Source organism: Anarrhichthys ocellatus, unplaced genomic scaffold, assembly GCF_004355925.1.
Source record: "Anarrhichthys ocellatus isolate YVR2014 unplaced genomic scaffold, GSC_Weel_1.0 scaffold33, whole genome shotgun sequence".
In the NCBI taxonomy this organism is placed as follows: domain Eukaryota; kingdom Metazoa; phylum Chordata; class Actinopteri; order Perciformes; family Anarhichadidae; genus Anarrhichthys; species Anarrhichthys ocellatus.
The window spans coordinates 3,009,508-3,021,221 of NW_022280063.1; the positions used below are offsets into that span (position 1 = coordinate 3,009,508).

Sequence of the window (11,714 nt, forward strand, 5' to 3'; positions counted from 1 at the left end):
GGACTTGAGGAAGACTAACGAGCTACACAACCAACTTAATGAACACATTTAGAAACTGTTTGTAACGGTGTAAGTGTGATTTGAAGGGGAAAAACGATTTTATTAATTTAAAATGTCAAATGTCCAATCTGTGTCTCAGTTTCTCAGCGAGTATTTCTTTTTTCTTTTTTACAGATTACCATAAAAAAATAGTTATCTTGTTAGAAATAGTAGTGCAAAGATATAGTTTCGGAAATAACACAATTAGTAGTTGTATACCAAAAAACATAGGGACTTTAAAATGATACGAACTCAAAATAAGTTAATATAGACATTGAAAGTTTCGTCTGAGAAGATGGGTGCACACACACACATTTACTCTCACACACAGATAAGTTGATTTAAAAAAAGCAAGTAATCCCATGTTTGCTATTTTAAGAAACGTGGAAATATCGCCTCGTGGAGCCATGAAAGAATAACATGATTATGAACGACTCCTTTCATGCTGATTATTCGCAGAGATTGAGGCGCTTGGTTTGGTGAAAGAGAGACTTGGAGCAGACAAAAGCGAGTCTGGCTGGAGAAATCCTTTTGATCTGAGACACTTTCTGGTGAATGTTCCCTTATTGAAGTTTGTCCCCTTGCCTCTGCTCCGTCTATTCATGGGGAAGCAAAGTGAGGCAGAGAGGACAACAAAAGCCGCCTGGTCGTTTCCTCTGAGCTGGGCCACACTGACACTTGACTCTTTTACCTGATGTGAAACTCGACGCCCGAGCACTGAACCTCAACAGTTTTTACCACAACAAAATGAGGAGACCCCCCCCCCCCCCCTCCTCCCTTGTTTCTGTCTCTGTCTCTCTTTCGCCTGTAGACGCAAACAACCTCCATTGGTTTTGTTATTTTGCGTGTGACTTTTACGCAATTTGAATCACTTGATGAGGTAGTAAAAGTAGATTAATCCAGGTTATGGCTTTTTATCCATATACAAATTAGAACGACTATAGGTAGGGATGAGAAGCAGGCACATCCTATTTGAGTCACCAAAACTGTACGTTGGGCAGCTGCGGCACATTAACACTATATATTTGAATATCCTGACTTGGTTGAGGCCTTCTGTGACCCTTCACTGACCACTCAAACATTGAGCGGCCTGACACGCGTCTGATTTGAATGGCACTGCAATTTCTCTTTGGTTCAACGGAGTTTGCTGCCGCAACTGTTGCAACCTGTGAAAAACCTCAAGATAAACACCAAACCAACACATTCATACACAAACAAATGTACGCAAAAACACGTATAGAACGGTACAGAGACGGAAAAAGGGAAGCAACACAATTTTTCACACTAAATTTTTTTTTTTTTTTTAAAGACAAAATGGAACCAAGAGGTTTGGATTCCTTTGAGCTTCAACACAGTGATAAAACACTTCAGAGGCATATTTATCACCTACGAGGTGGACGTCACATGAAAAATGCTACGTTATTACAAGCGGAAAGCCGAAAAAATATACAACTAAACAAGGTATGTTCTGGTCTGTTGCCAAAAAATATACAGAGATTTGTACAGCCCCATGAGGCAAACAATGCAATGCACAAAGGGAATATGATTTGCAGTTTGTATATTTTTAGTTGTCAATGTGTTCATTATAGATGACCAATATTTTTAAGTGACAACGGTGGAGCGTAGATGACCTATTATGACTTATAGGCTAAGGCAGAATTTGGGGGCAATGGCGCAGGTTTCCACAATCTTTCTTTTTTGGGACGATGATCTAACATAGTGAATATTAAATAAATTGTCCCACAGGAATTTACGACCGATACGACCGCATTACCTCATTGCTGAACCTCCACCGTTGTCCTTTGCCCTGGAGCCTAATCACAGGCACGCTGACAAATTTTGAGCCCTGGGTGAGATTTCGACCCCTGGCATGACTCGTTGCTATCCGAGCCCCCGGGGTGAGACTAAAGGCTAAGTGCGCTGTGAGGCCAGGAATAGTAAGTCATCTAATCAAAACCTCTTATGACTTTTAGCAAGAGGGAGAGAAAAAAAGACAGGTTGAGGACTGAGGTCAAATACTATCCAAGAAGAAAATCAACCTCTTAAAACTAGAGCCAGTTTTCTGTTATCAAGAGTGCATTCAAAATAAGTTCACAGTATAGTCAACAGCTGAGGAAAACAGTATATAGGACATGTATAATATTTACAACTCTCAACAAAAAACGTTCCTAAAGACTGAGCTAGACTAACTAGGGAAATGGTAGCTTCCTTGTGCTGAAAACTTAAGGTATGTGGTGTCAGAGGAGCTTGCGCTGAATGAGCTTGTGGACAGTCACTTACAAATTGCTCCATATATATATATATATATATATATATATATATATATATATACATATATACATATGATACGACACATGTCTGTGTGAGGGGACGTGTAGAGGGATGTCGAGTACTAAGTGATCCTCCGCTTGGGTCTAGTTGTGCTTTTCTACTGCCAAGAAGATGCTTTGTAATGCAGAAGCTTCCTCTTCTTCACCTTGAAATAATCTGGAGAGTTAAAAGAAGACGGATCAAAGTCAGGAAAAGCACTTACAGTCTCAGAATTATGATTAAGAGAAGAATTAAAAAGCTGTTGTAGAATAACTTTTACTCAAATGTTGCTTTACCTGTGATGGCAGACTGTTTGTGTTTAGCGTGCCGTTGGATCTGGTAGCAACCCCTCGTGGTCACCTCCAGGTACTCATCCCCGGATCCGTACGAGCTGCCGTACCCTGGGGAACCCTCGCCCGACGAAGACGACGTCCGACTCTGGGACGTCGGCCGCGGCAGCGCGGGCCTAACCGTGCGGCTGCGGTAAAATGCCGGCACGTCCTGGTGCCCGAGCTCCTCCCACTCGATGCCGGAGTCCTCTCCTGGCGTTTCCCTCTGGAAATCGAAGTTCCAGCGCTTCTTGGCCTCCTCCACATTCGCGCAGAGCAGCCGCTGGAAGTCCTGCTGCAGCTGCTGGTGGTCCACGGACCCGAAGAGGTTCCTCCGCACCGGCCCCACCTTCAAATTCAAGGCCTCAACGCCCCCCAGGCCGGAGAGCTCTGGGTGAGGCGCCGTAGCCGGTCCCGCTGTTGGTGTGGATGGAGAGGCCATCGCCACGTCCCTGTCGGAGAATAAACACAGAGTGTTAGAGGGAGGTCAGAGGTCGACCGTTAGGCCTGCTGAGTTCCAGTGAGGTGTGATCTGGGTTTTTACTGGCACAGATTACTTTCTTACAACACACAGGCAGTACACTGCCCTCTTGGGCGTCTTTTTTCGTGTTTTTATGTGATCAAATACACGTGTGCCCTAACCCGCTGAGTAATTACTGCAGCAAAGGGTAACTGAACCAACACCAAATAAATCTGCCACGCAATTCCCTACCCTGCCGTGTGAACCTGATTCTCCACCTGCTCTGGTGTCTGCCAGTCAAAGATCGCCAGCTAAGGTCAGCAGGTCACAGAGGAAAAAAAGCCCATGTGGGAATGTTTCCCATAAACCCACATTAGAGCTATACTGTTGAATTCTGGGATTAATTTACTACACTGGTAATTGATAATCTCCCATGCTTCTCCATCTTTACTGTATGCCATTCTGCAGTACCTCTATGTAGAGAGAGATACGGTTTTAATCCTAACCACATCCCTTGCTGACTGTACTCTCTGGGCCTCAGTGCTTTATGTGTGTGTGCAGTAAAACAAGAAGATGTGTGTTTTCTGGGATGGGCAGTAACCACTACAGAGCTGAGAGGTGTATAGTTCTGCTGCTGATACTATTCGAGGTCTCAAAAGTTGTATTTTCTTGATCTTAAATGTTGCAAACAGGTGCCGATTTCTGAATTAAATTAACTGTTTTTATTGTTTTAAATCAATAAGAATCGATTCTGCCGGTTTGACCATCAAATCGAAGTTATTTATTTGCATGGGTCCTGAGCGTTGCCCAGAGGCAATTTCAACTAGTTTGTGTTAACAGGATTAATTGCAAATTTGTGCAATGGTGTGCTACACTAACAGACACTTAACTTCGTTCATAAGGGCCCTTAAGTGGCTCTGTTTGTATAGGGGCCCTGTTTCAAAACCTTGAAATAGTACCATTAAGTTAATATTGTTTATTACATTGTGCATATTATACTTCAATAAATGTGCAATCTTATCAAATGAGTACAACTTAACTTGTGGACAAAGGGTGTGTGTGGGGGGATAATAACCAATAATTATGCACACAATATTGTCGTATTCAGGGCCATTCATAAAACACAGAAAGGATAAATGTGTAGAGGGACTTTTAGAAACGACGACACATTATATCAGATCCAAGATCAGCCTGAAGACAGAACAACAACACCCCGTGTGCTGAGGAGGGAGGTGGGGGGCAAAGCGTTACGTAAGAGTTTGACATCTACAGTGTAACTAGGTAGAGCACTTTCTCCAGGCAAATAGTCTGTCATTTCACGATGTAGGTCTACTTTTCCAACTTTTTTCAATAAAACGTGTTTTTTAACCGCAGCGGGCGACACATTGAAACACTTTCTTCAGTACTAAATACTCTCACAAGCAATAATGGATTTCAACAGCACAACTTCCATTTCCTCGTTTCTGTTTCGTTCAGAGTTGGATAAATATTAAAAAAGACTTGATGTGGAAAACGCATAACCCAAAAACCATAATGTCTTTCTTTCCCCAACAGGTCTGCTCTCTCCGAGTGAGAGTTGTTTGCGTCGAAAAGTAAGTGGGCGCGGCGTGCAGATCTGTTTGCTGTGCTCCGTGTCCTCACTGTGCAGTAAAAACACCGAGAAAACCTTCAATATCTTACCCGAAACCCCCTCGAGAAAAATGACTGCAGTTCAAAATGAACACAACACCAGAAAGTGCATTTAAAGGCTGCGTTAAGTGTGCAAAAAACACTTCGTGGCGCAGTTAGATTCACTGCGGATGTGAGGCAATGAGATGCGAAACAAACAGTCCGCCTCTTGTCAAAGCACTTTGCACTCAGATTACGCGCACACACACACACACACAGCCACATGGTAAACATCAACAACAAAATAGGATTAATTAACAGTTACATTGGCTCATTTAAATGCATAATAACTTACAACGCGGAGAAACTCAATTAAACATTAGTTTGCATGAACTCAGACCAAATCTAAAATGAATCAACACAAGAATGCGCGAAATAAACTATAACAATGTCAAGCCACGATAATAAAAATAGGACATTCCCCTCTTACCATCAGCGTCAATATGTCAAAAGTTTTCAAAAGTTTTGAGTTTCCCGTCTCGAGCGTTTCGTCCGCGAACTCCGCACAGAGGAATTCAAATGTGTCCCTGACAGCTCCGTGGAGACAAACAGTGTCACGTTGAAAGCGCTACTTTGCGTCCCTTTATCTGCGACTTGTTTGTAACGGACTGTGAAGACAGCGGGGACGTCCTACTAGAGGAGTGAGTCACGTGGCTCCCTTCATAACAGTCATTGTTGGAGCGCAGCCAGGAGGTAAACATTGCTTGCACACATTCGTACGACAATTAAACGCAAATCCAACTACGGTTGCATTCAAGTGCTGCAAAATGTGCGCAGAATAAAATATGCAAAGTGCACGAAAAGACAAAAAAAATCGTATTATAACTGCAATTAATGCAACTTTATCCCGTTCCAAACCTGTTGCTCGTGCACTCTGTTGGCAACCCGACTTCTCCTTCAGAAAGGATTAGAAATAGCTCAAATATCTCAGCAATGGCGGCCATTTCCCCCTTCGCCCCCAAATGTGACGCGCATTCGCGTGTAAGCTCTTACATCACGTCTTGTTTTGGCACCCTGCCCTTGTCCTCGAGTCACGTTGAACCGCTACACGTGAGCGGCAAGCTGGAAAGTCTGCTACATTTTGACTTCTCCTGCAGTTGTACCACATCCCCATTTGGATATAGGCCCTGATTCTGTATGTGAGCTGGGGGGAAAAAACACTCAAACGCCCCGAATGCCTCCACCATGTGCAAGTGGTTTCTAATAGAAGTAAAGAGAGGAAACAGTGCTATTTTCGGTTTATAATTGCAAAATGAGTTTCTGACTTCTTGACCTCTTAATTGACTTATGCCTTGAACTTATAACTCGGAATTAAATGAAGCAATTTAATAAAAATAAATTAGTTTTCACTGCTCAAAGAAAACGACTATTATCTGCAACAATTTGGATAATCATTTAAGTTGTTTTTAAGCAAAAATGCTGAAAGAAAATTCCCTCAAACTCTTTCGTAATATCTTTATTTCCAATTATTGAATGACTCCTGAAAGGCCTTTGCTTTTATTTATTATAATACATAATGTTCTCTCTATGACCCTTCCTACACCTATTATAACCCATCTCTTTCTGTACATAATCATTCTGAACTATAGGTTCTTCTTTCCTTTCGTGTTTGGTAAATAGATTCTCCTCTTTCTTATTATTACCTCGGCTCTCTGTATTACATGGGCAGTGTTATTGCTACATAGCTCTCCAGTAACAGTAGAAGGCTCTGCAAGCCGGCCGAGGGCCCTCATTGGAAGGTTATTCCAGGTTTTACACACACTCACTTACTATTTGTACACATTAGTCAACTTCTGGCAAGCCTCATAATGTTTTCCCCGCTCAGACGTTGCAAATGTAGGCCAATGTTCTGCTAACGGTTTATGAGATGCACTGCTTTAATCATGTCAAAGCAGGTAGCAGCGAGCGCGGAGCGGCCATTGTTTGTGTGCTCTGTGTGTGACGATGCCCGACAGAGCCTTGAAGAAATTACGTCACCACCGTGGAATGTTTCTCATTTGATTTTTAAAAAAAAAGCTATTTCCACATTCTTATCAAAAGTTCAACAACGTCCCTTAAATACACAAAGCAAATCTCAACCTTAGACTTATTTATTTAAATTACACAAGCTACGGCTTACCAAATACGTTGTTTGGATGAGACAGAGAAAGGATCTAACCCCATCATTAGGATGATGTTATTTGTTTGTGCCTTCCAAAATAACAAACCAACATCACCTTACTTCCCGACATAATCACTCCATATTTTCAAATAGCCCAAATTGCATGTTGGAATTAGCAATTGCCAAACACGTGAAAGCCAACCAAAAAGTAAAGGAGACTGTTGGCAGAGTAAAAAACGGTGCGTTCTTTACATCCCTAGATATTACGGTTTATTAGATATAGTTACTATAATTGTCAAGTGGAAAATAAAGCCCTGATACAGAGACTTGATTGTTGTACCTCTGCATATGAATAAAGGTGCCTTTATGGACTATTGTGCAGACAAAAATAATTGTTTTAGACAAAAATATTTAGATGTTCAACAAGGAGAACAAATACATAACCTTATCCTTCTCTGTTGCTCCTAATTATTTCCGTACAGTCCCTAAATTAAAAAAAACATGATAGTTATTGGAGGAGCTTTTCCTCTGCTGACAAATCTTCAGCACAAACTTGTATTGTTATTTTAGGTCTTTCCCATCGTGACACATAATAGTCAATTAAAGTTGTGCCCCAGTTCCCTAACTCCCTACTAATCTGTGTGTCAAGAGGCCTTTATACACGGTCATATTTGAGGTTTCAGCAGCAGATAATGAGGCCTCGGCGGCATGATACCTCACTGTTTTGTCAGCTCTCTGACCTGTATTTACAGTCAACTCATTGTTCGACATCAAATTTGTAATCCTCTTCTTGTCGCCTTCAGTGCTGTGTGTTTTGGTGTGTGCCCCCCCGGTGGGTCTTGTGCTAGCAACAAAAAAAATCAATTCACCTCTTTTCATTCAAATGCTACTGATTCACCGATATTTACCAGATAAGAGAGAATAACACAAATATAGTTGTATGGAAGGATGCTGCTCAGAAAAATAGGGAACGTTTATGAAAAATGAGACTAACTAACTGTCACTTTAATGATTTAGAGCCAGAGTTGAAGATCGATGCCTCTCTTGTGTCTATATGGTTAACAAGAAGCTGAGCCAGCACCTTATCTTATCTTCAACTCAAGACTGGAAACGGCCAGCGTGTCTCTCTCCAGATTTAACAAACTCTGCCTACCAGCACGTCAAAAGTTTACAAATTAACACTTCAAATCTCATTTGTATAATCTGCACAAAAAACTAAACTTTGAAAAACATAAAATTGTGGTTTTAATTAATGTGTTGGCACAGTACGAGAGCTACAATACAACCGTAATAACCCAATATCATTAGCAATACGTCCTGCTTCGCTGTGTTGTTTTGAGAAAAAAAAAATAGTTTTTGTTAAACTGCAGGTCAAAGGTCATTGGCTAAACGAGGACCTTGAAACCGAGAGTTTGGCGCTGAAGATGCTCTTTAGTGAAACGCCAAGAGGATGTTTGGCAGTGGCATTTCAGCAGGAAGTCTCTGTGGTGAATGGAGAATCTGTGATGGAGGGAGCAGAGACAGAGCAGAGGAAGTTGTTGGTTCACAGGTGCAGTGTGGGGGTTTCCACATCCTACTGCCCTTCACTTGAGGAAGCAAATACTGAGAAGAGGCTCACCGCAGACAGTATATTGTTACATCAATCATAACAATTACGAGCGAGGAGAAGAAGAGAGACCTCGTGCAGAAATGCGGTGCGGCAAATGAGAGAATTACAACAAGATGGCAACAGAATTAAAGAAAGTAAAAGGGAAAGACAGGAAACGGTGTGTGCACATCATTTAGGCTAGCATCCGTAGCCGCCTGCTAACCACTGATGGAAAAATGTCACTTATCACCTCTGAGCAGCTCATCCATACACGCTGACACACATATGCACACATGTATTCCAACGTTCATACGATAGATTGTGATCTGACACAAAACAAGTTGTGCATGACAGTTGTAAAGGATGCCTGCAGGCAAAACGCGTGCAGAAGCCAAGTTATGTGCAGTAGGAGTATGAAAAATGCACAAAACAGTAAACATGGATCAACCGCATTTTAAAAGACTATATTTAAACGTGTAGCACAACCTAACTGCACACTGAAATATAGTTGTCTACTCTGGTTATTGTTTGATCTTCAGATTTACAGAGATTTAAATACTGAGCGGGGAGTCATTTATCATCCAGGCTGGGAGACACAATGCAACTTTTTCTTTTTCTTTTGTATATATATATCTCCAAGCACAAGCGATCTGAGGGTTGTAAAACTAAATTGTGAGGGGGATGGGGGAGATGCACAGAGGAAACAAAAAAAAGGCAGTGAACCCCAAAATGAAGTCACACACACACAAAAGGTACAAGTACTCCACACATAAGTGGGAGGAGTTCATTCACCCAGCTGTCAAGGGCCACAGGTAGGGTTGTGGGGGAGGGCGGAGGAGTGAGTGAAAGAAGGAGTGTGTGAGCTTTCCAGGGCAGGGTCTGCAGAAATTTGGGGTGCAAGGAGAGCGAGGCCGCTCACTGGCAGCTGGATATTGTCAGGGGTTCTCCAGGGGAGCTTGCATGTCAGGGTGAACAGGTTTAAGATGAAATGTGCCCAATGAGACCCTGACTGTGTTTGTTTTGGGGGGGTAAGTTCCTCAGGGGCAGGCCTGGGGGGTGCCGGTGTAACATAAAGATTGGAGGTCTCAGATTTATTTTCTTTGAGCAGCGGTGAGCCAGTGAGTGTGTAGCCGTCGTGCATCTATCTGTAAATGTGAAGCACTTCTTGTTCTTCTGAGAGCAGCCTGTGCTGTCTTGGCCGTGACACACGTTCTCTAAAATATTGTTTTTGCAGAGTGTGTTTGTGGGCGTGGAGGGGGTGGGGGGGGTTGAAGGGCGGAGCAAGTTGGGTGTAAACCGATCCTTTGTTTTTTCGGCCATGCATATGTTTCTGAGAGGGACTTGTTTTGGTCCCACTGAAGTGACTTTGAGACGGGTTTAGAGAAAGCCGCAGCAAGACAAAGGAATGTCTGACAAATATGTAAAGATCAACCAAAATGTGTTCATTTTGACAAAAACAGAGTACATTTTTTCCCCAAAAAATGTATAAAATGCTGCTTTCAAATGAAACCCGCTCTCCCATGATATTGTATACGCCTAATTGTAATGCAAGCATCTACAGTAATCATACCATTTATTTCTGAAAAACATACTGTATCTGCCATTCATAACTCCAGGATGCTCGGGTCCCGCATCTGTTTCTGCTCCATGCAGCTGAGGTGAAAAGGTAGTGTACTTCAGCTGATGTGTTTTTCGCCCTTATCTACATCTGGGGAACATCTGGTTTGAATCTGGCTCTGGTCTTGTAGTATCGGGCTGTGCATGAGCGTGACAATATGTGTGTTTGTGAGAGAATGACGAGAAGAGGACTCGTAAGATATTTGTGAGTTTGTGTGTGTGTGTGTGTGTGTGTGTGTACGGGTCATTATGTTTCTTATTAATAGAAATATATTTCACCGATTTTACATATGAAGTTCAGTCTACGTTCCACAATGATGTCACGGTGACGTCATCAGGGTCCTCTCAGATTTGTTTTTTGTTTTAAAAGCAATTGGGATTTAGGAGGCAGTCTAATCAAAGATGCTATTTCGTTGCATGTAGGAAATGTAGGATTATGTGTTTTCATACCCTGACCAGTGGAAAATACTTAATAGTCTGGATATCTCGGCTTCTGCTGCATAAAATTTATTTTGACCATTCTTTCTTGAATCTGTCTCTTGTGAGTCCCCGAACTTAATGTACGTGTAATATGAAATCAGCGGCGTACCCCTTTAAGGTTGAAAAAATCATGGTTGTTCACACTTCTGTACGGCTTGTTTCAACTCTCCACCGACGCTACTGTCTTTGGTGTTTACACTGAATGAAATATTCATGTTTATAATGGCTCCAATACTCCAAATATAAATATTCTTGATGTCTCACAGATGATGAGTATCATATTTAGACATTTTCACAAATTTAGTCGAGCATATTTGTCATGTTTGGAAACTACGAGATGTTTAGATCTATTGTCCACATCTAAACTGGAATTTTTTTTGGCCTAATTCAGCAAATCTATTTAGTTTCAATTCAGTGTGTTGGTACTTTTCCAGTCTCAATTTGACATTTCAGCCACTCCCAGCAAAAAATGCAATAATGAGATTGTTTTGTTCCTCAATCCATTTCTTAGATCTCTCAGAACGAGGAGCTGAGTGTTGGTCTGTAATGAGGCCCCTTTGAGAGACCAGAGAGACGCACTCCTTTCTTTCCTGATTGAAGTGAGTGTGTATGGGGGGGGGTTACATATCTGTATTAGATTCCTTGGAGCTATGACCTGGAACAGTGAGCCTTGAGCGGCCAGTGCTGGCGTAGACTGGAGGGGAGAAAGGGAGTGGCCCGGCTTCTGTGGCCCGGAATGATGTCTCTCTTCTACCTACTTTTTCAGTTCTGTTTCCCAGCACTGAATGGAGAGCTGCACTCGTTACCTCCATTATTATTTTGAAGAGATGTATGTGTGTACCACTCCAGCTCTTTGTGTACGTGCGTCCATGTCATTTTCATTGTATAAGTGGTTTCGAAGCTATGTGTGAAAGTAGTAGTGACAGCGAGATAGCAATAATGTGTGTGTGAAAGTGTGTATGTGTGTTGGAGTGAGACAGGAAGCAACTGGGGGCCCACTCTCGGCCGCAAAGTAGTAGTAGGGACTAAAAGTGTCTGTGAAGGACGAAAATGGGTTACTGCAGTGTGTGTGTGAGTGTGTGTGTGTGTGTGTGTGTGTGTGTGTGTGTGTGTGTGTGTGTG

At 42.2% G+C, this 11,714-nt stretch overlaps 1 protein-coding gene across 1 annotated transcript; it reads right to left on the reverse strand.

Moving 5' to 3' along the window:
• Positions 1-2,347: 2,347 nt before the first annotated feature.
• cdkn1d (cyclin-dependent kinase inhibitor 1D) lies at positions 2,348-5,689 on the reverse strand. The gene is made up of 3 exons (XM_031865693.1): positions 5,237-5,689; positions 2,646-3,130; positions 2,348-2,526 (listed from the first exon to the last, which is right to left on the reverse strand). Exons 2-3 carry the CDS (start codon positions 3,118-3,120, stop codon positions 2,468-2,470), a joined length of 534 nt encoding a protein of 177 aa, XP_031721553.1. The 5' UTR covers positions 3,121-3,130; positions 5,237-5,689; the 3' UTR covers positions 2,348-2,467.
• Between the last annotated feature and the right edge of the window lie 6,025 nt (positions 5,690-11,714).

Coding starts and splice junctions, on each gene's coding strand:
- cdkn1d (XM_031865693.1), bottom strand. CDS start 3,120: ATGGCCTCTCCATCCACACCAACAGCGGGACCGGCTACGGCGCCTCAC. Junction 2,527..2,645: donor CAAACAGTCTGCCATCACAG/GTAAAGCAACAT, acceptor TTAACTCTCCAG/ATTATTTCAAGGTGAAGAAG.